We start from the raw sequence: 27173 nt of genomic DNA, 5'->3' as shown, positions 1-27173 counted from the left end.
TGGCCCTGGTGTTCTGTGGGCTAATGAGAGTAGAGTTGGCATAGCTGGGCAGACCCAGGTAAGACGCCCCTCCACCCCTTCTCCAGGGCTGCTCCCAAGCCAGGGCTGGATGGGTCTTCACTTTGGGTCTCGGGCCTATTGGCAGAGACACACGGCTCCAAGGGACAGCACACAGGCAGTGGCTCCAGGAGGAGCGCCTGGCTGGACTGGCTTAAAGGCTTCGGTCCATCTGGGGAGAGGGGGATATGGTGTGCAGAGCCCTGAGTCTGTGACTGGGGAGGGACTTTGCAGCCCCCTTTTTCTTCTATGAAAACCTACTCCTCCAGGCTCCCACTGCTGTTGTATAAACATCTCTGCTGCCTCTAGGTGCCTCCTGGCCAGGCCGTGACAGAGAGAGAGAGAGAGAGAGAGAGAGAGAGAGAGAGAGAGAGAGAGAGAGAGAGAGAGAGAGAGAGAGAGAGATCACCCCTGGCTCTGGGAAGTGTCTCCAGCTTCTGCAAGGAGGCAGGGGAGGGGCGTGGCTGCCAGGGGTCTGGATTGGCTGTCCCTCCACTACTCAGAACACCATCCCAGATACTACCAGTGCCCTGAAACAGGTGTGCCAAGAAGGGTGGGCTGGGGTCAGGGGTGCAATCTGCCACTATGGCCCCCAGCTCTGCCCACCTTTCTGGGCCTCCCTGGCAAGAGCTGTTTCTCTGCCAGTCTCCAGGTTTTGTGCAGTCGTGTGGGTTCTCTTGCCCCAGTGCCCTTTCCCAGGCAAAGTCCCTCTCCACATTTCAGCCTCCCCTCTGGCATCCACCTAAGCCAGGAATTACAGGCTGGGTGGATGCGCCTCCAGCCTTCTGCCACCGCATTCACCGCCCCGTGTTAGGGTTGGGTAGGCTGTCTGTCCCCAGTGGGAGGCCATGAACTCTGGTTTCCTAGGACTATGGCAGGCATTTTGGATGCCCAGAGCTTAGTCCGCCTTGGCACAGGATGCCCAAATCTGGCATCATGGGGGGAGAAATAAATCATCAGGAAGGCGCACATGGGAAGGGCCAGGGCTGCCGGCGCTAGCTGCGCATCTGCACGACCCAAGCTTTGCCGGGCACCTCAGGTGGGAGGCTCCAGGAGAAGGGGCAGGACAGAGACCAAGGAGCATCCCGAGGCGGGTTCCTCCTGGGGGAGCGGGTGTGCAATCCATCCGGCCAGGCGTTGGCCCCAGGCTGTTCCCCTGGGGCTCCGAGAGCCCCCTTTTCAGAGACTGCGGCCGTAGCGTCACCATCCCTCTGGGTCAAATGACCCGGCAGTTTAAAGCCAGGGGTGTCTGGCTACGGTCTCCGGGAGGATTAAACCTGCGACCAAGGGGCTTCTGGGGGTGGAGCCCCTGGGTTAGGGGCGCACCCACCGACTTCTGCCAGGGTCCCGTCCCGAGCCTGGGGTCTTCCGAACTGGACTTCGGAAGCTCCTCCCCACCTCCTGGCTCTCAGCTCCCCGCAGGGAACTGCCGCTCGCAGGCTCGCTTCTCCCCACCCTGCCCTCGCCTCTGCTATTGAGATGCAAATGGTTGCCAATTGTAGCCGAGCCGGCGGCAGCCAGAGGTAGATCCTTCCGCAGTCCCAGACCAAACTTTCAGCCTCTAAAAACTTTCGAACGAGAAGTAGTCCCTAGAGCCGGCCCCCGAACCCCCGCACCGCCGTAGTCTCCAACTCCGGAGGACCCGGACTCCGGCGGTGCGCCCCAGCTTGAGGAAGCACAAGGCCGGTGGGGGCGCGCGGAGGGGCGCGGCCAGTGAGGGGGCAAGGGGTGCGGAGGGATCGGGGGGCGGGGCCAGGGGCGGGGCCGGCGGGTGGGGGCGGAGCGTAGGCCGCTCTGCGCCTCACTAGTGCCTCGGCCACCGGAGGGAGCGCAGGGGCGCGGGGTGCGGGCGCTGCTCAGCCCAGGGTCGAGCCGGGGCGTGGAGCCGGGGCCGAGTGGCCAAAAGAGTACAGCGCCGCCCGCCATCCAGGAAGGAGAGGACAGTAGCGGGCTGCCGCTCGTGGGATTTCCCGGCGCGCGCGTGTTTGTGTTAGCCCCGCCGGCCCGGCGCAGGAGGCCGCCACCGGGCGCAGCGGGCAGCCGGCGGGCAGGCATGCCGCCACTCCTGGCGCCCCTGCTCTGCCTGGCGCTGCTGCCCGCGCTCGGCGCACGAGGTAGGCGCCCGCCCACTGCGAGTCCGCAACTTTCCGCGCCCTTCGGAAACTTTGGCAGCGCCCTACTCGCGCGCCCGGAGTGGCTGGGAGCGGGCGGCCAGGGTGGGGAGCGAGGGGGACCGGGCGTCCCTGGGCGGGGGTGGGTTGGGAGGGGAACAAGCGGAGTCCAGGGCTGGGGGAGGACTGACCCTATCCCGCACCGTCTGCCCAATCGGGGTGAGCTCGTGCCGCCCGCGCCTGGAGCGGGGTTTGAATCCGGCGTGGGACGCTGAGCACCCCCGGAGGCCCAGCCCGGGGCTCGCCCTTCATTAGCTGTGCGTGGGGCTCGCCTCCGGGGCAGGCGAACTGCCTACTACTTTTCGATTTGAATCGAATTGGTTTTGGTTTCCTGTTGCTTTGGGGGCTATTTATCTTTTTTCTTCGTTTCTGGCCCACGCCAGGGGCGGATGTTGGGGCGCGGAGTGTGGGGTCCGGGGCGCCGCGTTCGCCTTCCCAGAGCGGCGCCGGCCCCGCCGGCAGCGGGGCGTGGTGGGCAGCGGGGCGCGAGGCGGGCCCGGCCTACCTACCCCGTTGGAGAGTTCGGGCAGGGCCGGGGTAAGGGGCGCAGACCCAGGACCCAGGGGTCCCGGGCTCCTGGGCATCCCGCCTGCCATGTCTACTCCCCACGCCGGTTCGCTGTCCCCTGTCCTGGCTCACAATTTGGGGGTTGGCGGGAGCGCAGAAGACTCAGCTGCGACTGCTGGGACTTTCCCTTTGCGGAGTTCAAGTTTGGAAATCTTGCCCGATGAAGAGTGGGACGTGGGGAGGGGGCTCTTACTCCTCTCTTCACGTGGAGGGGGTCTCCGAGGAATCTGGTGGTGATTAATTCAGTTCCTCCAGAAGTTGGAGGGGAGAATTAGCTCTCCACTTCCAGAAGATAGAGTTCCATGTCATGCCCCCTCCCTGCCTCCTTGAGGGGCTTAATTTACACAGTCCTGGTAAGATGGGGAGGGGGGGCTTGATTAATTGATCTCTTCTTGGGAATGGGGTCAAATTCCTTTTTAATGGGGCATCTTCATTCTCCTCCCCTGGTGTATGGGGGGGGCGCCCTGAAGATGCCCGAGGGAGCAGGTATTGGGTGTCTGTGGAGGCGGGGCCAGGTCCCCAGGGTGCAGTCCCTGTGCCCCAGGAGGCCGCCCTGGCACCACAATGGGCTGCTCTGATTCCTCGGCCGGCCGGCGCTTTGTTGGCGGGTGGGGCGGCTGGCCTTGCAGCTGTCGCATTTTCCCACGAATGGGGAGCCAGAGTGGGGCCACCCCCCAGCGCCGCCCCCTCGCAGAACATGTTTGAACAGCAAGACAATCCTGGTGGCTGGATAGGGGCCCCAGCCCAGCTCGGCTCCCCAGTGAAGATGGGGTGGGGGTTGCAATGTTTGGGAGAGGGCCCAGGGCCATCTCAGGTTTTCTCCACTGCTGTCCAGGTAGCATTTCAGGCCACCACGCCCCACTTTGAGCGGGACCTGTGCACCTGCCACCCAGCCAACCTGTTCCCCCTCTCCTCCATTTCTGACTACAGATCTCTGGGTAGAATGTTGAAGCCCCTTGGGGTTCATTGAGGGAGGGTCGTCCTGAGGGCCCTTGCCCCCAGAAACCCCATTATTCACAGAGCCTCCGAGGTGAGGGGAGGGCCATGTCCCTTGGGGTGGGCCTCTCCCTCGGCTGAGAGCTCTGGTGCCTCAGCGGCTGACCTCTCCTCTTGCCCCTCCCCAGGCCTGCGGTGTTCCCAGCCCAGCGAGACCTGCTTGAATGGCGGGAAGTGTGAAGTGTTCCCCAACGGCACCGAGGCCTGTGTGTGAGTACGCGCCCCTGCGGGACCTGTTGCTTTTGTCGGGAGCTGAGCCCCTGCCTTCTGCAGCGGGGCCAGCAGGGACAGAACACTAGACCATTGTCCTTTGGAGATGGCCCAGGAGGCTGGGCGCTGTCACGTGCTACTTTTATTGGACAAAGTCAGGCAATTACTTAATCACCAGCAATTATGCTTCGTGTGGAGCTGGTCTGGTCTCTGGAAGTTCGAGCACTCCTTTGTGGGCCGCCTTGGGCTCCTGAGGTGCTAAGTGGGAATCCCTGTACCCTGTTTCTTCCTAAAGTCCCTGAGCAACAATTGACACTTGCCAGGGAGGCTGTGGCCAACTTATAGAGAGGCCCAGCCGCCACCACCCTGCCAGCTCGCTCCTCTCTGGCTTCAGGTGAAGTCTGGGAAGAGAAGTTGAAACTCCTCTTACAGGCCGCACCCATCTCCCCTGCTTGGCAGGCGGTGGGGGGAGACGGGAGTACCTGCTGCAAGTTTGGTTTCTGTCCTGGCATCTGCGACTCTGAGCCCCTCACCAACTGGCCCCTTGGCCTCCTAAGCCTTAGGTGCCAAGCTCTGAAATGGGCGGGCATTGGGGGGGGTGCATGTCTGTGGTCTGCCTGCCTGGGAGTCCAGTCAGCCTCTGGGAAGTTTTTCTCTGCCGTGGCCGATGCCCTTCAACTTGAGTTCATCCCTGATGGGAATAGTGAGGAGGTGCTTGCTGGCTGGAGAGAGGGCCCCTCCCCCTGGAGGCTGCAGAGGAAGAAGCTGCTCCCCAGCCTGGCGCGCCCTCATTCCAAGTGCCCAGGGCCTATTCCCTTGACAACCCCAGCCAGTGGGCAAGCAGCCCCCTCCTTCCCCTGCCCCCACCCTCCCCACACTGAAGCCAATTAAGCAGGTCTGTGAGCAGTTTAATGGACAAAGCGGATTGTGTCTTTGTCAGACGCTAATGAATGCACACTTTTTTTTTCTTTTTTGCTTTTTTGGGGCCTTTTTCTCCTCCTGCAGAAGCCTCATCGACGCTTGATGCCCTAAATCTTGTTTCCTTTCATTCAGAGACCGACAGCTGGGATTCAGTAGAAGTGCAGCGGCTATTGTTGGGGGAGGCGGATTAATGCTGTGTGATTAATTATGCGTAGCTTCCCAGAATGCACAGCTCCCTCCCCACCCGCCTGCTTCTGCAAGGGGCGGTGAGAGTCTCTGTAGTACTTCTGCTGTGAGGGTTTTGGGAAGACAGGAGGGGGTGCTGTGCTGGGGAAAGTGGGAGCAGTGTCTTCTCAGTGCCACCAGGGAGCAGGGACAGCCTGGCCCAGAGGACGCTGAGATCTCTCTAGGCTGAAGCCTGAGCTGCATGCTGCCTGGGCCAGAAAGGGGGTGCCTTGGGATACAAGCTGCCACGCTGTATCCCTCCCTGATGTCGGGGTGAGACACTTCAAGGGTACAGAGCGATAGTGAGACGTGCTCTCCCACTCCCAAGCCTGGACTCCTTGGGAGCCCTGCCAGCCCAAGCCAGGCCGCTGATCAGGGTTTGGGATCAGGGTTTGGGCCGAGTCTCTCCTGGGGGCCTGGTGCTCCCTCCTCCTGGCGGGAAGCCTGCCTCAGTCTGGCCTGGCACTCAGCCGAGCTCAGCCCACAGAGACCCCATTGTGCACACCCCACAGATCCACTTGGAAGGCGAGCGGAAGCGGCGTCCTCAGAGGCCCCACCTCTGGGCGGCGCCGTGTTGGAGGCGAGGGATCAGAGCCAGGCCCAGGTGTGGAGGGGCCCAGGTCCAGACTCACCTGCAGTGTGAGGGTGTTGCGGCCACTCTGGGCAGGGTTCTGGCCCCCTCCACTTCTGGAGCCTGTGCCCTCCGCTCTCGCCCCACCGTTCCCAGAGGCCCTGGGATCTCTGTTAGCATGGGAAGCCGGGCTCTCTTGGCTGAGGGGGAAGCCACCTTCTTTCCTGAAGGTGCAAGGGTGTAGGCTTCTGGAGCCCTACCGACCTGGGTATGAATCCCAGCTCTGCAGCCCCCGGCGGGTCCCTGAAAGTTCTTGGACTCTGTGCTGGTTTGCTGGCTTCCCCATGGACAGAGCGTGGGAAATGGCAGTGTCAGTGCCGGCCGGGTACGTTAATACCTGGTGAATCATGTTTCCACCCCAAAGAGAAGGAACCTTCTCCAGAAACTGCTAGTCAGGTGGCTGCAGGGCTCAGGGTTGGAAAAAGAGGTTTCTATCAGTGCAGACGCCTTCCCAGGAAGTCCCAGAGGCCGGGAGGAAAGGCTCCCCGCACGTCCCCATCCCCGTGTGTGTGGTGCTGTGTGGGAGGCTGGTGGCCTGTGGGCACGCCCGGGGGGGTCATTGCAGCCCTCTGCCTGTCTCCAGCCTCTTAGCAGACCCCCCCTCAGTGTTGAGCCCCCTTCTGGTGCCCGTGCCTTCCCGCTCTCGCCCCACCATTCCCGGAGGCCCTGGGAGGTCTGCTTGTGTGGGGGCTGGGCTCTCCTAGCTGAGGGGGAAGCCACCTTCTTTCCTGAAGGCGCCAGGGTGCAGGCGTCCAGAGCCATAACTGAATGGGGCTCCCTCTCTTTCCTTTTGATTAGGGGAGGGAGAAGCTCTGTAGGGACTGCCGTCCTCTGGGTGAGTAGTGTGCATTATCGGTCTGAAAGGCTTAAGGGAGTTTCCGGTACTGGGCTGAGAGCTGAGGTCCCCGGATGTCTGAGATGCTCCCCAGGCCTGTGAGAGAGTCAGAATTTCACTGGGGCGTCATCCTGGTGATGACAGAGATGGGGTGAGCCGTCATACCCAGAGCACTGGCAGGAGAGTCCAGGTAGCTGGTAGGTGGGGGCTTGAGTGTCCTGTGTTTGAGGCCTGGCTCCGCACCCCCATTCTCCATGACCTTGGGTCATCGGGCCACCTGACCTGGGACTCCCCATGTGTAACATGGGTCTGATACACGATTGATCGCTCAGTGGTGGGTAATGGATGTGTAAGAATGGCGTAGGGTGGGCACCGGCGAGCCTGTTTCCTCCTGCCTTCTCCTTTTGAGCTGTCAGTGCTGGTTTCAGGATCCCCATTCTAGAGTGTTTAGTTAGCTAATGAGTTAATTCAGAGAACCCAAAGGGTGCTGCCTGGTGGGCCTGGCCCGGCACTGCCTGGGAAGGGGCTCCCCGAGTCTGAGGATCTTGTTACCCACAATGGCTCTAAGCAGCGGTGCCCGCTGTCTGCTGGATTCTGCTCTAGGCACTGGCACAGCGGGCTCAGGTTAGACACGGCCCCTGTCCTCGTGGAGTTGACATCCCAGTGTGAGGGCAGGAGAGGCAATGGCATGTGCATGTGACGTGTCTGGTGGAGGTGAGCTCAGTGGGCAGGGAGCTTCCAGCAACCCCGCAGCACTGTGTGTGGATCGGGCACCGGGAAGCACACAGGAGCACGAGAATCCTGGGTTTGGCCCCAGGGTCACACGCCCAGAACTGGGCCTGGCCCCGCCTCTTTCTTTCTTGTGTTCCTAAGCACTGCCCCTCCTGCCACAATGCCCAAGGCCCTCCCTGGCCACTCTTCGAGGAAGCAGTGCTGAGACTACGACTTCCCTTTAAAAGAGGAGGTTCAGAGGTTCAGGCGGGAAGTGGCTTGGGCGGGAAGTGACTGGGCCAGCCGCCTGACTTTGGAGGGACGGAACGGAGGAACGGAACGTTATGCATCTTCTGTCACCTGGTCTGGCTGTTTCCATTGAGTCACCTGCGAGTCTTGGGTGAAGCTGTCTTGGGTGAGGTCGGGGGAGGAACAGGTTAAGTCTCACCCTCACCCTTAGGCTGAGAATGAAAAGCCCCCCTCTAGGACTTCCTCTGTTTACACAGTGCCTCAGCTTCAAGAACACAGGGTTAGAAAAACACATGTTGAACGCACCGCGTCAACTCGAAAGTCTCACCTCCCTGCTTCCACTGTGGGGAGACATCAAGGAACATGCCTTCATTAAAGGAAGGTGCCTTCGTGGGCCAAGCCCTACCTCTGAACAGCAGCCAACATTTTTTCCATTGAAAAAAATAATGATAATATTTTTTAGAAAGAGAAAGAAAACTGCCTTTAACAGGAAGCGGGTGGGGGCAGGGCAAACAATTGACCAGGGAGCAGCTTCTAACAGGATATCTGAGCTGGGCTGGCGCTGGGGGCACAGGCTGGGTGCTGGGACCCCCCAGAGGCTCAGGTGGCAGGGGAGAGGGTCCCCAAGTGCCAGGTCGAAGCCTGAAGGCCCTGTGTGAGCCAAGACTGGCTCCCTTCCTCATTTGCTGCACCTTTGGTGGGTGGCAGTGGCTGTCGTTGGCAGATAGGGCCCACTGGACAGTGCCAGGCTGGGCTGAAGGGTTGTGCCCTCCTGGGGTGGGGAGGACACCTTTCCTGTTTCATGTCTCGTCTATAAATAGTGAAAGGATGTGGCTTTCAGAGTCGATTGAGCGTCTAGATTGCTTTCCTCAATAATGGAACGGTAATAACTCCACACACAGACAGGTGCTTTTATCTGGCATAATAAAATCCCTGGCAGACCTGTTACTCAACTGGCTCCCACCCGCTCCAGGTGTTAGCCAGCTCTGCCCTTTTTTTTTTTTTTAATGCCCAGTTTACAGGTGGGAAAAACTGAGGCTGAGTGGTTAAGAGGCTGGGCACGGGGGTGGGAATCTGAGGCCAGCTTACGTCAGCTTTCACCTTTGTGTGCAGACATAGCTAGAACTTTCCCAGGCCTTCCCAGAGGCTTTAATGAGCGGCTGGCTTCAGGGCATCATGACTGTGAGTTAGGATGTGTTGGATGTCCCTGAAGGTTCCCAGCAGGGTTGGGGCTTGGCTGTCTCTGGTTTGCTGTGCCCCCGTCAGACATGCATCTCCTCCCTGGGCCTCAATTCCCCCTCTGTACAGGAGAGGGTTGGTTAGGTGGCCCCCGAGCTCCCTTCCTGCTGTGTCCCAGTAAGACCCTGGAATGTCCCTGCAAGTACCCGGGTGGTGCTGGTGGCCAGAGGAGCTGGGGAGTCGGGCCTGGCCGTGTGACAAGGCAGGTTCCGCCAGTCTGGGGCCAGCTCTGGGCTCTGCTGTTCTCGCCACTGGGCCCTGACTGCTGGGGAGGGGGCCATGATTGACAGGTGCTCTGAGGAGGGGTGGGGAGAGGAATGCCCTTTTCCCAAGCGGCCCTCTCCTGGCATCTCCTCAAGGCCTCGCCCCACCCTGCCATGTTCTCTGAGAACACCAAGGAGTCAACAACTGGATTTTGAGGGGAATGGATATGTATATGGGTATCTTGGTGGCAAATGACGTATCATAAGTTGTGCCATTTTAGCCACTTAAAGTGTACAATCAGTGGCCGTTACTATTCATAGGGTTGTGCAGCCATTACCATGACCTAGTTCCAGAGCTTTTTCATCACCCCCGACACAAACCTCAGACCCGTTAAGCAGGCGACCCCATCTCCCATATCCCGGCCTCTGGCAAGCCCAACTCTGCTTTCTGTGTCTGGCTTTGCCTAGCCTGGATGTTTCCTGTGGATAGACTCACACAGCACATGGCTGTTTGTGTTTGGCGCCTTTCACTGAGCATGTTCCCAAGGTTCTCCTACGTCGTAGCATGTGTCGGTGCTTCACTCCCCGAAGACCGGCAGCGATTGGCCAGTGGTGGGCACTAGCATGTGAGGCCTGGAACTGTCTTGGACACAAGTCCGGTGGAGGTGGGATGGGGGTGGGGTGGATGTCTGGAAGGCTTCCTGGAAGAATTGGCACTTATTGATGGGCCTGTGTGACTGCCCACCTGGCAGTCACGGAGCCCTTGAGTAGGGCCTGGTATGTCCCCGGGTGAGTGAGTTAGGATGGCCTGGTCTGCCTGCCCCTGGCCTGCTCAGGGCTCCATGCCAGCTCGTGGGAGGGGGCTGGGGATCTGACCCCTTGCTCCTGGACACAGACAGGGTCCCCTCCAAGTTGCTCTCAGGCTCAGGAATGTTCCATATGTCCTACAGGGCACCAGAATGGTCTGGAGACCCTTGACAGAGCTGCCCCTCTGGTCAGGTGGATGTGTGCATGTTAGCATCTGGACACCTGCTCGTCCCCAGTGGGGGTGGGGGTTAGATGGCCCCCCCAGCATAGATTGCTCTCTGCATCTGTGAGACCTGTGGAATTCTGGGAACAGAAGTCCCCCTCCCCAGTGTTTCACCGTTGAGTGGTCCCTTCTCACTGTGGATCTCCTCCCCACCCTGCACTCACTGCCCTTGTGATGGAAGCATTCTGGGAAATGTGCCCTCTAAACCTCAGGGTCTGGGGTCTGGACATTGTGTCATTAACACTTTGGAGTGAATTAGTTAGATTAAGCCTTGCCTTCTGCGTCTTTGAGTGGGTGGGTGCCCATCACGTGGGTCGTGGGCACCTCCAAGGAGCCTGGCCTCCTGCCAGGCAGCCCACCCTTCTCTGCAGCTCAGGCCTCCCAGAGTCCCCAGCCTATGGGTCTTGCACTATGGGTCAAGGGCTTTCCTGTGCTGGGGGCCTCCCTTTACCTGAGCCGTTGAGGCAGCCCTGGGGGGCCAGAAGCTTCCTGGAAGGGAGCACCTGGGGTCCAGGTTTCAAGTGAGCCTGGGGGGTGTACACTGGGCAGACCTGGTCTCTGATTTCCACACCTGAGGGTCACTCAGGCACGGCTGCCATGGCCTGCCTGGCCTCCGTCTGGGAGTTCTCATGCCACAAGCTATTATAGCATCAGGCCAGGCCCAAGTGCTTCTCTGGGTCCTCCACCCCAAGAGCTTACCTCCAAGATGGGGTCCCTGACCACAGGACACTTGCTGACTCACCTGGCCCCACCTGCACAGGGCTGCTCGGGGACAGGTGGGCAGGAGGTGGGAGCTGCTCTCTCCAATGGGAAGTCAGCCAAGTCCTAGATTGGTCCGGATTTTCCCCAAAGGAGTGGCCGTGTTGTGACTCCCGTGCACCAGGTCTGAGGCTGTGACACATGCTGGCCTCGCCCTAGTGAGTGGCTGAGAGAGCTTGCCTCTGGCCTATACCGCTCGCCCCATCACTGGGCAGGGTGTCAGCTGTGTGCCTCTGAAGTGCTTGAAGTGGTTGTTCTTTTAAGCTGGGTACATGGTCCCCTTGTTGCTCTATTGACACTGTTGATTTGCTGAGCAAACTCTTCCCCCACAGGTAGCGAGAAAGGCCAGCCTCATCCAGCCCAAGCCAAGGCCTTGGGCAGGCAGGTCCCCAGTTGTCCTGTTTGTCCCGGTGTGAGGGCAGCGGACCCAGGAGAAGGGCTGGGGGTTTCAGAGGTGGCCGCGAAACATCTGACACACACCCACCCCACCTGTCACGCAGCTGGAGGCTGGGAAGAAGCCCAGCTATGGTCCTTGAGCCCTGAGTGCCGAGGTGACACGCAGGCACTCGGCTGAGAAGTGAGGCAGCAGTTCGGCTCCTGGCCTCCTGCCTTCTTCACCCCACACTCATGGCCCAGCATGAGTCACAGCGAAGCCACAGGCATCTGCCCTGGGGCCCACAGGGGGACCCAGCTAGACCTGCTGTAGACCCACAGTCACTGAGTCTGCTCAGAGGGCCAGGCCCTGGGGCGGTGCTGTCGCCCCAGGTACACAGCAGATAGGCAGCTGTCTGCAGACATGACCCTGGCCATGCTGTCCCAGGCCCTCGTGGGCCCACAGCAGGGTGAGGCCTGCTGCTCGTGGATGCGTGTGAGAGAAGGTGGGCGGCCTCTGGAAAGATATGTCCATGGCTGAGCAGTGGGGACTGGGGACCCAGTCGTGGGCCTTGGGGACCTGCCTCCCACCATTTCCTCTTGGTTTTGGTTGTTGATGAGCGGAAACTACAGTTACTGGAAATGAGAGGTTTGGGGGAGAAGCCAGAGTTTTGAGTGTGTGTATTTTTCCCTGACAGCTTTTTAGTAAGAGATTCTGAGCTAAGGCTGGGTGGCAGGAAGGGTGCTCAGGCCTGGCCAAGACAGCAGCAGGGGACAGGTGGAGGCTCTGGCCACATTTCCACCTCCCTGTCTCTCCCTCCTTCCACAGAAGGCCTGAGTGAGGTGACTACCTCTGGGCCTTCTGGGGGTACCTCCCTACCATCAGCCAGGCTGGTCCTCCTGGGGTGGCCCCATGGGCAGGCTCCACACCCTCTACTTCCCCTTCTAGTGGTCAGAATGAGGGAGGCCCTGTCTGACTGAGAGCCAGATTGGGGGGGGGGGCGGCAGTGTGGCCCAGCGTCCATATGTGGCAGGGGCTCAGACCATGGTGACGTCCTCTCATAATGGTCCAGGACCCAGGGTCCCACACAACGCAGGTACCTGTGTTGTGTACACTTGGGCCTGGGGCAGCGATGGGGGAGGCTGCAGCCAGGTGGGTGGCCCACAGGCAGACACAGTCCAAGCTGGTTGCCCCACACTGGCTTGCCACCCCCGCCTCCATTCCAGCACGCTGCTCCCGCCACCTGATGGTGCCAGAGTCCGTGGCACAGGCCACTGAAGGACTCGCGTTTCTTGCACCGCCTGGGCGGTGTGACCTCAGGCTGCCCACTCACCTCTCTGAGCACCCCTTCCTCCTGGGGAGGATGGGGGGCCCAGGCTCCACAAGGGGTGGGAAAGCACCCCTGGGAGCTGCTGGCAGAGGCCGTCCACTGCCTGTACTGTTATTTTTAATCCAGCGTCTTATTTTGAGCTGACTGTAGATTCCCATGGGCTATAAGAAGTAGCACACTGGTCCTGTGCACCGCTCTCCCCATGGCCTCCGCGGGACCGGTCAGGTTAGTTTTACTCCATGCTGTAGCACATTCTTGCTCTGCGGCCTGGCCTCGTACAGAAAGCTCTCCCAGAGACCAGTCCAGCCCCAAGATGTGGGCAAGGTCATGCAAGGGCAGAGGGTCAAGTTCATCTCAAGAACCTCTCACTTTCCCCATGGGGAAAAGCCCCAGACAGCCCTTGACCAATGCCAGCTGGCCCAGGAGCCCTGGGTGTCCCCAGGGTCTGACGTGCAGGTCTCTGCCTCATCGGGCCTACCCGGCTTGGGTACAGCTGGCTGGATTCCGTCTTTGGGCACTTGCTGTGTCCCTAGGAGCCTCAGTGGCTGTGCTGGGCCTGGGGAGACAGTGAGGGCTGCGAGTGGGCAGCCAGGTGTGCGTGGTGGGCCTGTGTGCAAGCCTAGGGGCTGGGGTGCAGGGACCGGGTGGGCTGCCAGGGTGGAGTCTAGGCAGCATGCGGCTGGTGTGACCTGGGAAAGAAGGCCAGAGAGACGGCATGGAGACTGTTGCAGGACGGGTGACCTCGAGAACCACCACGGAAGCCTGTGTCCCATGCCGCAGCTGAGAGGCAACCCACAGCCGGCCAGCCAGGGTCCCTGCTGCCCAGTCAGGGTGCCGTCCTGGGAATGGTGGAAGAATGCACAGGGGCTGGCCCTCCTTTGTCCTGCCCAGTGGCCAGCCAGGGTAGACTCCCTCCCCTCGTCCCCAGTGCCAACGGACGTCATGCCGCCTCCTGCACTGAGGGTGAGGGTGGTGACAGGTGTCCAGTGCTAGAGTGACCCTCCTGCTGGACAGAAGGGGTGCGGAGGAGCTGGGGCCCAGAGGAGCCGGTTCCCTAATTCCCAGGCCTCTCACCCAGAACCCCGCCCCCACCCTGGGTTTTGTTTCCAGCCAACCCTGTGCGGATATAAGAATGCATTGTCTGTTCTGGACTGGCCCTCTGGCTGGTCTGGGGAGATCAGGTGGTCAGGTGAGAAATCCAGGCTGCCTGGCCAGGCAGCTGGGTGCGTACTCCCCCTCCACCTGCCCTTGGAGCTCCTGCTGGCTCCTTAGCTGCCTCTAGGGGGCGGCCCTGTTCTGACAGTCTGTGACTCGCCCTCCACCCAGTCTGGCCACCATTGGTGGTGAGGAAGGTTAAGAGCTGCATTCATATCCAGGAGGTACCATGGGCATAACCTGCCTGAGCCCCAATTTTCTCATCTATGAAATGGCCCTGGTGTGCACCTGCAGGGCAGGTGCCAGAATCCAAGGAGATAAAGCTGGCAGCATCCACATGCAGGTGGCAGGGGGGTGGCCTCGCTTCTTCATTCTGGAGTCCACATATGGGTCCTTGGTTCCTCCCACTGCAGTCTCATGACGCTGGACACGGAGCTGCGGCTGTCCCTGCATGCCTGCCCACTTGTCCAGGAAAGACAGCCCTCTCCTCTCCTATAACTTCCTCCCCCCTTCCCCCCCCCCCCCCCCCCACACACACAGCATCTGCTCCTATGAGCAGAGGCAGGAAGTTGCCAGAATCATTTCTGGCTTTGGCGTGGAGCTCAGTCTGCAATTGCTGACTTAATTAATTGAGTTTTGGATTAAGCCCTCCCCGTGCACCCAGCCTCGCTAACCTGATTCCTTCACAGCCTCTGGGCTCCTCCCTGCTTAGGAGCAGAGGCCCCTGGCATTGGGGTCCCTGGCCTTCCTGGCAGTGGGGGCCGCAGACTCAACAGGCTCATCCACGTGGGTCTCGAGGGGCCATTTGGGGTTGCAGACGTTCAGGGAGGACACATATTCCAACCTTGTCTCTAGCTTGGGGCTCTGTCTTTTGGGGACCAGATGGGAAATTTCCCCCATGAATGGGGGTCAGCAGGCTTTACTCATGCCCCACAGCCCATGGGGCTCCCTTGTGACAGCGGTTCCTGGGAGACCTTGCTTGCTGGTGGTGCCTTTTGCAGTGCTGGGAGGGGCTGGCCCCCCAGCTCCCCTCCCCACCCTGTGTGAACCTGGGCTGCTCTTCCCTGCAGCTGCTCTACCTCTGCATGCGCCTTTCCGTCCCTTCAGACAGGCACTGGCTCGCTCTGGGGGGCGTGTGGGACAATGAGCGTTGGGGGCATTGTCTTGCCTGCCGTGGGAAAGGTGGCTTCCCAGGAGGGTAGGTTCTATCCCTCACACAAAAGGCTTCCCTGGGGCCAGGGCCGGGGGGCGGCTGGGGCCAGGATGGGCCCTTGCTTTTCCTGTACTTCCTCCTTCCAGCATATTTTAAACCGTTCAAAGACGCAGCTTGGGAAAGAGACTCCAGACAGAATTGCCTAGAATGCTATGAGCAGCTGTTTGGGCCGGAAGGACTGGCTGCAGGGCCCGTGGGCATGCTCCACACCCCCGCACCAGACCATGCCCCCGCTGCCGTTCTGGTCTGAAGGGTGACTGATGTTTGGGGTGGGGGGGTCTGTGCATCAGACCTGGCTGGCCCCCCCTCGGGAGCCGGGAGCAGCCTCCCCTGCAGCTTTGAGCAACCCGTGGCTGCTAAGGATGGAGGTAGCAGCTCCACGCTGAAGCCCCCGGCTCCCGCACCCACCTGACCCCCGTGTCCACTGGCTGCCTGCAATGAAGTGGTGAAGGGGACGGGAAGCAGAAAGGGGAGAAGACTGGGAGACTCCAGGTGTCCTTTGGAGCACAGCCCAGTCCCTGGAGGGGGTCCTAGCCCATCCCTCAGACAGGTCTCTGGACAAAGGTTCCTGCAAGTTTGAAAGGAAACTGGGCCTCTCCCTGCTGTGGCTGTTTGTCCTGGGGGCTTTGGGAGGTGAGGGCAAGTGGCCTGAGCAGTAACCTGGCGGTCACTCTGTCTCCCTGAGGCTTTGTTTGGAGATTTCCCAATGGGAAGGGAACGGGGGGGGGGTATGGTGGGGGGAAGGCCAGCAGAGGTCCCCAAGCCGCTGCCTATGCTACCGGGAGCACATCACCCATTAGCAGCTGGTGCCTCCCAGAAGGCAGGGGACCCCTGCTGGGATGTGGGAGTACTGGACTGGCCTCTGACAGGGAGGGGCTGAGGTCCCAGGAACCCCCCCCAAAAAAAAACCTTGGCCCGGGGCCTTTGGGCTTCCTGACCTACTACCTCTGGGGCAGGAGTCTGTGGGCTCAGGTCTGGTACCCCTCAGTCCTGTGCTGTCCTGGCCTCAGCCTTCCGCTTTATCAGGGGTCAGGGGTGGTTCTGTTCTCCCAGGCCAGGGGTCTCAGAACCTCCTGGCTAAACAGCCCAGGGGCGAGTGGCCTGCTTGCCTGCCTGGTAGTGGCCTCTGGTTTTGTGTCCATATTGGTGGTTCGGGTGGAGGCTCTTGAGCCTTAGTGGGTCTTTGCTTAGTACTGCAGGACCAAGCTCTGGGGAGGAGGGGGCAGCACTGAGCTATCCATGCTCCCCAGCCCCTCATGAGTAGTGGACCCCGGTGACCCTGAGTTGGTTACAGTGTACAGAGCAGGAGCCCAAGGACCCCAGACTCCTTTCTGGGTAGAAGGCCTGTGAGGGGAGGCATTGCTGGTGTGGGGAGGGGCTTCTCAGCAGGCACTCTGCAGGCAGAGCCCTGCCAGGTGGGGCATAGGAGCGAACGGAGTGGGAGGGACCCCTTCTGTGTCTCCTGTGGCAGAGCCAGACCCCCACGCAGGCAGGCAGCCTGGGGATGGGTGTGTGTAGAAGAGATAACCCCCCTTTATTGCCCAGGAGGACCCACTCTGCTGCCCTGGGAGATGGGCAGATGGGCTGGGAACGGGCACTGAGAGGGGCGCCCTGTAGAGCGCAGGTGGGACGGAATCCTGCCTTTTCTGCTCCACCTGTGGCACGTCTGCTCAGGACAGGTGGAGCGGTTAAGGACAGGACGCTAAAGGCCCGCGCAGGATGGCTGACTGCGTCCAGGGGCTCCTTCCACAGAGTGCCCATGCAGGCTGCCTGATACCACGTGCGAGAGGCCAGGGACGTGCAGAGATGTCCCTTACTGAGTTGGGCCACAGGTCCTGGGCGCCAGGCAGGGCGGGTGCCTTCGTGCCAGAAAAGCCCTTGTGTCCCCCACACTTTCCTTGAGCAGATGTACGTCACTTGGTGCGCTTGGTAAATCTCACGAGAATCAAATCCAGCATTGAGTCCCCTCGGCCCAGATGGTCAGGTGGCCGGGCGATAACTCGGATATGCACGAGGACCTTCTGTGAGCACAGTACCCTGGACCCCCCGCTGCACCCCAGGCAGGCAGTGCCTGTCTTGTTGGGATAGCAGGTGGCAGACTGGGATGGAGGAACTCTCCCCCACCCCAAAAGGTCCCCTGCTTGAACTATGTGTCACCAGTCCATTGGTGCAGCCCCCAGGAAGCACCTCCTCTGGGGTATGTCTGGTTCCTCCTGTGGATGGAAGGAGGGTGCCACCCCTCCCACACACTCGCCCAGGTGAAGGGCCCACCCCCACCCCTCGGCTCAGCCCCACTGGACCGGAAACTCCTTGAGGACAGAACCTAGTAAGTCCACCCCACACTCCCTCTTCTCTTTTCCCATTTGGGGTGGAGGGAGCTGTCATCTGTCCCCTGGGGGTGGCAGATGGCCGCTTAGCTTAGAAAGGAAAACAGCACAATTTAGAATTAGTCCCGGGTGAAAGGTCGAGGCAACATCTGCCTCCGGATGCTTTCTGGAGTCGCATTTCTATGGAGTGCGTTGGGGGCAGGGGGAGCTGGGCACAGTGGAAATATTGAAGCCGGGAACAAAGCGCAGGCCAGGCTGTGGGACAACAGGCACAGCGGCCATTTGGCGCTCCTCTGGCCAGGCAGGCGTCTGCTGGAAGCCCAGCCCCCGGGCAGCCCTGCTCCTGCAGCCCCCAGCCCCACCCCTCACTCACCTGCTGCCGCCTGGGGTGCAGGGTGTGTGTGGATGGGAGAGAGGGCGAGTGGGGTAGCAGAGGCTGGGGTGACCTTCAGGAGGGAGCTGAGGAAGCGCCCCTGGCGTGGGCCCCAGGGCGCCCTGAGCTTGGCAGTGCAGTGGACAGGGCAGTTCTCCAGCCTGTGGGATGTCTGCACCTCCTGGCCTGGGTTCTCCACGCTGCCCCAGCAGCAGGGGTGGGGGGGCCGCAGGAGGCATGGGTTGGGTCACTGAGACCCTGGCCAGGCTTGGTTGGGTGTGACTTCCCTTGCCAGACCCGGGGAACCTGTCCCCACCGGGCACTTACGCTGACCCACCAGGACAGACAGATGTCGAGGACAGAATGGCCATGAGGGGCTTGGTCACCCACAGTTGTGGCCCCGGCCGTGTCCTAGCAGGGGCGTTGCAGTCCCTCCCACCTTAGGGAAGTCTGGTCACTGTGGGCAGAGGAGGCGACAGTTGTGTGTCCCTGGGAAGACCCAGCGTTATGGCCAGTCTGGGAGAGAGGTGGCATGGGCTGGAGGCTGCCCAGAGCTGGAGCAGGAGCCTGGGGGTCCGGGGAGGAGGGGTCCTCAGCACTGGCCTGAAGCTGCTTCACTCCCCCCCCCCACGTCCTCCCAGCCCAGACCCTGCACACCTGGCTTGGGGAGCCCTCCCTCCGGGCAGGCCTTGGTTGCACCTTGCACCGGCACTCCCCCGCAGAGCACCTGCCTCCGCTGTCCCACCTCCCTGTGGCTCTGCCTGTCCTGTAGCTGGGGTGTTGGTGGTAGACAGCGGCCGGGCCCAGGCCCAGGCCCAGCCCACGAGCCGCCGGGATGGGCAGCATGCCTTCACGGCAGTATCCACCAGGCCTGGGCAGGAGTGGGGAGACAATGGGCCCTCTCAGCTGCTGTTACCCCAAGGAGGAGCTTCCCTGGCTGCCGCCCCACCCGCCAGGGTTGTCCCCTCCCCCCCAACGCCTGGCTGGGAGCAGCTGCTGCCTGCGTCCCCTGCCACAGGCGCACCTGCTTCCCGGCCACCCTTTGTCTATGCTGCTGACGCCGGGTTTATTGGGCGTACTTTCCCTCTGGCTAGCCCAGCATAAAGTGGCCCGGCTGGCGGTGTGCTACCGTCCAGGTGGAGTCTTCCACAGTCCTCCATGTTGGGGTCCCCATTCAGGACCGGGTGTCAGGAGAGCAGGGGGGCTGTTCACGAGGACATTGCCCCATGGCTGGAGGGTTCGGGGTGCACATCTGGTCCATTTGGGGACACCCAGTGTCCCGACACAGGGTGCTGAGCGGGGGTTTGCTGTGGTAGCAGGGGGCCCTGGGTATCCCCTGGGACCAGTGACGAGGCCCCACCCACGCAAAGTAGGGCACTGGGCAGCCTTGTTGGGTGGGTCTTCCTCTCCTTGGAGCCGGTGGGTGGGGGCACAGAGGGCCAGAGGGAGGCGGGGACCAGGCAGGCTCCCACCCCACTTTGATGACCAAGCAAGCGCCCTCTGTGCGGCACCCACTGCCTGCAGCTCCGTCAGTGGCTGGGAAAGAAGAAAGCCTTTCTCCAAGTGGGAGCGGGAGCCAGCTCCTGCCTGACAATGGGGGGCATTGATAGGTTGGGGGAGGTGCTGCCGCTGCTCCCCCACCCCCGCCCAGTGCTCCAGTCCCAGTGAGCTCAGGCCAGGACCAGGCGGCCTGTAACTGGATCCACACGGGGGTGGGGGGGTGGGGAGGGCTGCTGCCTTCCCCGGGAGTGTGGCCTTGCGGGAGCCCCAGCACAGGGGATGTGTTCCTGGGGTCTGCCTGTCACCAGGAGCAAGCCGTCCCTCCCCCTGAGTGGTAGGGGCAGATGCCTTGGTTCAGGCCTGAGTTGCCTCCTTGGGCCCTCCTAGAGGGGGCTGCTTGTTTTCTTTAAGCCAGTTGGTTTTGGACTTTTGGTTTCTGGCAACAGATGGTGGGCCGGAGTGGCCATTTTGCGTCTGCCCTGCCCTGCCCAAGCTGCAGCCACAAAAGCCTTCAGGGACACAGATGTCTCCTGGGCCGCAGGGTAGAGGGCAGCCCAGTTGCTAAGAAACATGCATATCCCAGTTCCCCAAACCACCAGTTGCCCTTCTGGGGCCGCCCTGCCCACCCATGCTGTGGGCAGAAGGGGAGGCAGTGAGGACCAGCAGGCTGGCATTTAGGTGGCCATAGCTTCAGATGCTGGCACCAGGGGCAGCCCTCCTGGGTGGGGTATGAAAGACAGATAGTACAGTGCCCAGGAGACCCTCTTCTTCATCCAGGGCACCTGAGGCTCCCGCCACCCCCCCCCCAAGTGGGAGAAGGCCCTGCCCACCAGTGCCCAGGGCTGTGGGTACAGCCTGGGGGCTGCCTTCCCAGGCCACTGTGGGAGGTGGAGGGGGTGGGGGCTAGGGCCAGGGCGGGGACACGTTCTGCTTCAGAGCCTTTGCCCCTGGGAAGAGTGATGCCTGGCTGGTCCCAGAGCCTGTGCTGAGCTTTCCCGCAAGAGCAAGATCACAGGTGACTTCGGTTGGTGGTTTATGGCCCAATCTCTAGAAACTGGACCAACAGGTGGCCAAGGGGGGTCCTGGTGGGTGGGGAGTCAGGAGCCCCCTCCTGGCTCATAGGCCACTGTGCGGGAGCACAGACCTGCAAATGCAGTGGTCCTCTGCCTGCCCGGCCGGTCAGAGCTCTTGGAGGACACTCCTGGCACCTCATCCCCAGCTGTAATGCGTGTGGTTCTGATGCAGCTGATGTTGCCGGACTTCTCCTGTGAAGGGACAAGCCGTGACTTGGTGCTAAGTGCGGGTGGGATGGGGTGTTGGCCTGCGTCCCAGCGAGATCCCCATCAGGGAAGATCCTTGAAAGAATTCTATGTCCCAAAGCAAATGGTAAGCCAGTCGATCTGGTGTCTGTGGTCCTTCCACACCTGCCGTCATGTTGATACTGAAAGAAGAAAGAGTTAACTTTTTTATTACCCAGGCGAGGCATGTTCACTGTAGATAAGCTAGAGAAGTAAAAGCCCCCCAAACAAAAGATTTTACAGTGCACCCCTTCCCTCCCCTGGAGAGTGGCTGTGACTGGTCTGTGTGGCCCCTTTCTGTGGCTTGCTTGCCGAGGTGCACACCTGGTCACATGGGTGCGTTTTGAAATCAAAGCTGGGTTCTGCCAAACATCTGGGTCTGTAGCCCGTTCCCCAATGAACATGACTATTCTTTTTTAAATGGAAGTGAAATTCACTTACATAAAATTAACCTCTTTAAGGTGTACCGTTCAGTGGCACTTGGCATATTCACGATGTTGTGTAATCATCTCCCGTCTGGTCCCAGAACACGTCCACCACCCCTTGAGGAGCCCCCAGGACACCAAGCAGTTGGTCGCTGCCTGGTTTCAGGGCCCGCCCCCCTGTGCCCACTGCCTGGGTGTGGCCAGCAGCCTCTGGTGCTCCCCAAGGGGCAGCCGTGGCCCTGACAGACGCAGTGCTGAGTGGCAGGGGCAGTTGGTTGGGGGAGCCCGTGGAACTGACCGCTCTGCTGTCTGCCACAGCTGCAGCGGGGCCTTCGTGGGCCAGCGATGCCAGGCGCACAGCCCCTGCCTCAGCGCCCCCTGCAAGAACGGCGGGACGTGCCACGTGGTGGACCGTAGTGGTGCTGTGGACTACACCTGCAGCTGCCGCCTAGGCTTCTCCGGGCCCCTCTGCCTGACACCCCGAGACAACGCCTGCCTCGCCAACCCCTGCCGCAACGGTGGCACCTGCGACCTGCTGACACTCACGGAGTACAAGTGCCGCTGTCCCCCGGGCTGGTCAGGTAAGGGACCCTCAGCCAGGACGTCCCCCCGCTGCCCACGGAACGTGATGTGTGGCAGATGCCCGGCCCCTGTCTGTGGCTGGGAGAGGGTCCTGGGCTATCCTTAGGCCGTAGGGGTCTGTGGTCCAGAAATAGCTCCGAGTGTCCACCCTAGAGCCCCCATGTCCCTTCCAGCTCTGGAGTTGTCTGGTTTCGGCTGCCCTGCTCCAGGGCCCCCACGCCTCCCTGCCTCTGGGAAAAGGGACACCCCACCTTCTGTCTAGGAGTGCAGGGGCCCTCTGTCAGGAGCTGGGGTGCTGCAGTGCAGTTTTTGAGAGTGTGGGTTCCGAGGGCAGACAGGCTGGGTCAGATCTGGGGCCACCTTTGCACGCCGGTGTGTGTCCTGGGAGGGCTGGTTACTCAGCCTCTCAGAACTGCAGTCCCTTGCCTGCAGAAAGATGGCTGTGTCCTGTGGTGGGGTCCTGAGGATTAAAGAGATGATGGGTCCATTCCAGGCTGTCACCTCCCTGGTGCTTGGCGGGAGGCCCCGGCTGCAGGGCCCAGGGCAGCCGGCATGACCCTTTCATCCCGCTCACCCACCAGGGAAGATGTGCCAGCAGGCTGATCCATGCGCTTCCAATCCCTGTGCCAATGGTGGCCAGTGTCTGCCCTTCGAGGCCTCGTACATCTGTGGCTGCCCACCCAGCTTCCACGGCCCCACCTGCAGGCAGGACGTGAATGAATGTAGCCAGAACCCTGGGCCCTGCCAGAACGGCGGCACCTGCGTCAATGAGGTCGGCTCCTACCGCTGTGTGTGTCGGGCCACCCACACTGGCCGCCTCTGCGAGCTACCCTACATGCCCTGCAGCCCCTCCCCCTGCCAGAACGGGGGCACCTGCCGCCCCACGGGGGACACCACCCACGAATGCGCCTGCCTGCCAGGTACTGCCGATGGCCGGCCCCGAGGAAGGGCCAGGAGTGTGGGGATGAGCTGCCCAGTGTGGAGGAGCGCGGGGTGCCTGGGGGGGCAAGTAGGGTGCCCGGGTGGGCAGGACGGGGTGTGTATCACGTGGGCAGGACCCTGGGTATCACATGGGGGGATGGTGGGTCTGAACTAAGGAATAGTTTTAGGCCTGTGTAGCACCAGGAGCCACCCCCAACCCCCACCCGCCCACTTCGAGGTGGGGTCTTTTGTGACTGGACAGCTGGGTCCATGACCCCCAATGCTCCTCCACTGTGCCAGGGACCCAGGGCCCTTGCAGCCCCCAGGAGGGGCTCCTCAGTGAGGAGTGGCCTGGGCGAGTCTGGCTGAGGAGCCTCCTTGGGCATTCCCTCCTGAGGCAGCCCCTGGGACTGTGTCCCTGCCCCGAGCCTCCTGGGGTGGCAGGCACTAGCCTGCTTCCAGCCGCTCGTGAGTCCCCCTCTTGAGTTCTCTGGAACTCACTTGCAAGTTGCAAAACTCCCTCTCACCACTGGCTGCAGGGAGTACCCGCACCTGTTCAAGTTGGGGCTTCCCCCGTTTCCCGGGTGGGGCCTGGCCGAGGCTGGCACCGTCATTTCCCCCAGCGTTGGCCCTTCCCTTCCTCCTGTCCCCGCTTATCACCCGTGAGTGGGGTGGGGGTGACGGCAGGCGCAGCCCCCCTGTCCCGCCCACTGTCCCTCCAGCAGCTCCATTGTCTTGTCGTTCATATTGGTCTTCCCTCAATAGTTTTTGTTTGAGTAAATTTTGTTGCTGATGATCTAAAAATAATAATGACGAGGTTGGAAACCTCTTAAGTCTGGTGGGGAAGGGGCGAGAAAGGGGAATTGGTGGGGTGTGGGTACTGGTGGGGCACAGGGCCCGGCTGGCCTGGGGCTGACCGAGGATTACCTCAGTCCCCATGCATCCCTGGCGAGCCCTGTCCCGCTCCTGCAAAGAGGAAGTGCTCTTCTTGCCTCTGGGCTCGGGGGCCCTGTCACCGCAGCCATGCCTCTGTGTGCTGACAGACGCCAGGCACGTGCATTTCCTGCATGTCACTGGGTACTCCCCTCGCCACCTGTCTGCCGAGAGCTGCTGGCTGCTCGGCAGTCTCTGGAGAGCTGAGGGCTAAGCCCTCTGGTCAGGCCTGCCCCCAGACTCTAAGTTCCAATGCTTTCTTGGTGGCTGTGTGACCTTGAGCCTGGGACTCCCCCATGGGTCGTGGAGCCTTGGTGAGGACTGGGGGAGGTGGGATGGGTGCGTAGGGCCCCCACCAGCGGACTCTCCATGCTTGGAGCTGGTGTGTGCTGGCCCTGCCTGGGGGTGGGGTGGGCTGAGCACCTCCTGGAGAGGGTGAGCCTCCTACAGCATAAGTAGGAACCAGAGGAGCATGGTCTCTGCGCTCTGATTTTGGGGTACTCTCCAGACCACTCTGATATGCGTTTTGGATTTTCCTGGCCTCCTGCTTTTGTTCCAGGGCACCTGGGGTGGGGGGCTCGGTCTCCAAGGACAGGGGGTTCAAAGGCACCTGGGAGGGATGTTAATTAGCAACTGGCTGCAGGTCTGGCCATTGCCAGACACACCTTTCTGGGTTGATCATTGACCCACTGGGAGCTGAGTGGATTAATAGCTGACACACAGCAGGTCGGCCCCAGGCTGGGGCGGGGGTGGCCCCTGCACATTCATCCCTGGGACTGCCCACCTGCTCCTGTCTCCACCAGTTCCCAGCTTGGCAGCTCCCCAGCCCCCATGCAGCTCCTGTTCGATGGGGCACCCATGGCCGAGCACCCCCAGCACAGTGCCTGGCCCACAGGCAGTGCCCAGTTATGAGAACTCTGTGCCACAGAGGGGTTTCTGTGACAGACCCTCGGGACCTGTGTGCATGAGTCCCCATCTGTCTAGCGCCCTTTGCAAAATGATTCCTCTGAGAGGAGCATGCCGCCTGTGGGCTCTGGAGTGGGGTGCCTGGTCACAGGAGTGGGGCGTGCTGGGCACGGACTGAAAGGCCCCCAAGGCAGTGGGCATCGCAGGATGAGGGCCTCGGCTCGTGCTGCTTGACCCTGCAGGACGGCTGACTGGGCCCTGGCTCCTCCTGCTGCAGGGTTTACTGGCCAGAACTGTGAAGAGAATGTTGACGACTGTCCGGGAAACAGGTGCCAGAACGGGGGCACCTGTGTGGACGGGGTGAACACCTACAACTGCCGCTGCCCGCCGGAGTGGACAGGCACGTACATGGGGAAGCAGCGGGGGTGGTGGTCAGGGGCCCGGAGCCCGGTCCAGGTGTGACCCGGGCGATGGAGAGCCCCACCCCAGCGGTTAGCACACATGTGGCATTGGCTGGTCTGTATGGGCCAGAATCGAGCCCTGTGCCAGAATCGAGTCCCCAGGTTTGAGCCGAGCTTGCTGGGCAGGACACAGTCTGACACAGGCCCTGGCCTTGGGGGGCTTGCTGTCTGACAGGGGTGATAGATAAGCATGGAGCCCACCGCACCTATGTGCATACTTAGAGCAGGGAGACGAAAAAGCCCCCTCTGGTACCATGGGTGCAGGGGAAGAAGCAATTCTTCCTGGCGATGGGTGGACGAGTGCTCCCAGGAAGGCTTCCTGGAGGTGGTGGACCCGGCATCTGGTGGGGTGAGAGTGTCAGCCTGCAGTGGAGGGGTCTAGAGGCAGCTGCCCGGCCTAACGGGCCTGATGCCACCGCAGGCCAATATTGCACCAAGGACATGGACGAGTGCCAGCTGATGCCCAACGCCTGCCAGAACGGTGGGACTTGCCACAACTCCCACGGCGGCTACAACTGCGTGTGCGTCAATGGCTGGACCGGTGAGGACTGCAGCGAGAACATCGACGACTGTGCCAGTGCCGCCTGCTTCCACGGGGCCACCTGCCATGACCGCGTGGCCTCTTTCTACTGCGAGTGTCCCCATGGCCGCACAGGTGAGGGGGCAGGTTCTGGCGCTTTTTGCCGCCCTTGACGGGGGCCCCAGGGCCAGGTGGGACCGAGGGTGACGCCTGCCTTAGTGGACTCTCTTGTGCCAGGCCTGGCCTGCATGACCTGGCTCGGATCACAGATTGGCTTTTCAGGGCCCCCAAGGATAACCCGGGAGGGGTTTTTGTGGAGTGAAGAAGGGCAGGGGTGTCCGCGGTCAGGCCTGCTGGCCCATCCACAGGCTCTCTCGATAGCGTCGCGGTAGGAGGCCCCTCCCTGAGGAGTTTGGGTGGGGGTGGAGCCAGCTGTGGGCAGCTGGCCATTCCCAGGCCGGGAAGGGGCCATGCCTTGCTGACCACGAAGCCCTGCCCAGGTCTGCTGTGCCACCTCAATGACGCTTGCATCAGCAACCCCTGCAACGAGGGCTCCAACTGTGATACCAACCCTGTCAACGGCAAGGCCATTTGCACCTGTCCCTCTGGGTACACAGGGCCAGCCTGCATCCAGGACGTGGACGAGTGCGCGCTGGGTACGAAACGGGCGGGGGACCAGCCGGGGACAGGGATGTGGTGACGGTGGACTCTGCCCTCAGAGGGTCCCCAGTCTGGTGGGCAGGCGGGCAGGCCGTGTGTTCCAGACACCAGGGTGCTGGGAGCAGCCCTCACCGTGTTGTGCCCCCAGGTGCCAACCCCTGTGAGCACAAAGGCAAGTGCATCAACACACTGGGCTCCTTCGAGTGCCAGTGTCTGCAGGGCTACACCGGGCCTCGCTGTGAGATCGACGTCAACGAATGTGTCTCAAACCCGTGTCAAAACGACGCCACCTGCCTGGACCAGATCGGGGAGTTCCAGTGCATCTGCATGCCCGGTGCGTGGGGCCTGCCTGACGGGGAACCGAGTCGGGCCAGACCGCCCCTGGGAGCACCCCTAGCCTCCACGCCCATCAGGCCACAGCCTCCGCCAGCATCTGGGGAAACCGAGAGGGGCCAGGCCTGGAGGGCAGAGAGCGGGCCAGAGTGGGTGGGTGGGCTGCAGGAATAAGGTGTAGAGGGTGCCGGCAGTATGCTGTCGGTGGCTGGGGCTGGGCATCGCTTTCTGTGCCCAGAGCCAGCCCAGCGGGGCTGTGGTGAGGCCGCCAAGACCATGCATGGCGCTGACACTCCGTCCGCTCCACCCCCAGGCTATGAGGGTGTGCACTGCGAGGTGAACAAGGACGAGTGTGCCAGTAGCCCCTGCCTCCAGAATGGCCGCTGCCTGGACAAAATCAATGAGTTCCTGTGCGAGTGTCCCACAGGTGAGGCCTGGCCCCCCTGGGCTGTCCCCCTGGTCCCCCTGGGCTGTCCCCCACACGCTCCCTCTGGCAGAGGTGGGCCAGGAGCCCTGATGCCGCGCTCTGGGTGGTCTCCGCCCAGGCCCAGGCCTCATCCTGCAGGAGCCTCTCCTGTCCTTCCTACTGGGGGCCCGGGCTGCAGGGTGAGCCCTGCACCTCTGGAGTGGAAGTGGTGTTTTCAGGCTTCTCCCAATGTGCAAGGCCAGGCTGGGCAGGGGTACTGGCCCCTCACCTTGCTGGGTGTGCTTGCTCAGGGGTTGGGGGAATCCAGGGCCCAGAGATTGTCCTCCTGGCTGCTGGGGTTTCCCTGGAGGGAAGGGTGCCCTGGGAGCAGCTGCGAGCTCCCCGAACTCCTGAGGGGCTTGGGCGGGGAAGAGACACCAGACTGGCTCTCTGAGAGGTCATGGCTGGGGAGAGCCAGCCTGCAGTGGACATGATGGCTGGGAGGGCTTGAGGCCCCCCCTCCACCACCGCCACTGAAGGAGGGAGTCTGTCCCAGGGAAGCGTTGAGGGTCAGAGCCTTGGGTCTCCTGAGATGTAAGTCAGCCATCCCAGACACCTCCCAGACTCAGAGCAAGGAACCCCATTCTCTATGT

General features: G+C 61.7%; 1 protein-coding gene across 1 annotated transcript in view; it reads left to right on the top strand.

Moving 5' to 3' along the window:
• Nucleotides 1-1874: 1874 nt before the first annotated feature.
• The window catches only part of NOTCH1 (notch receptor 1), a 46540-nt gene continuing 21241 nt past the window's right edge, over nt 1875-27173 (top strand). Inside the window, exons 1-9 of the mRNA XM_074331350.2 lie at nt 1875-2171; nt 3920-4001; nt 21117-21379; nt 21962-22300; nt 24418-24540; nt 25023-25256; nt 25622-25777; nt 25930-26115; nt 26428-26541. Of these exons, the coding sequence (XP_074187451.2) occupies nt 2111-2171; nt 3920-4001; nt 21117-21379; nt 21962-22300; nt 24418-24540; nt 25023-25256; nt 25622-25777; nt 25930-26115; nt 26428-26541 (1558 nt within the window). The 5' untranslated portion in view covers nt 1875-2110. The remainder of the gene's footprint in view (nt 2172-3919; nt 4002-21116; nt 21380-21961; nt 22301-24417; nt 24541-25022; nt 25257-25621; nt 25778-25929; nt 26116-26427; nt 26542-27173) is intronic.

This window comes from Rhinolophus sinicus, chromosome 16 (assembly GCF_057876585.1).
Source record: "Rhinolophus sinicus isolate RSI-liver-muscle chromosome 16, RSI-T2T, whole genome shotgun sequence".
Classification (NCBI taxonomy): domain Eukaryota; kingdom Metazoa; phylum Chordata; class Mammalia; order Chiroptera; family Rhinolophidae; genus Rhinolophus; species Rhinolophus sinicus.
Note: the sequence above shows the minus strand (reverse complement) of the source record. Positions and strands in the feature narration are given on the sequence as shown.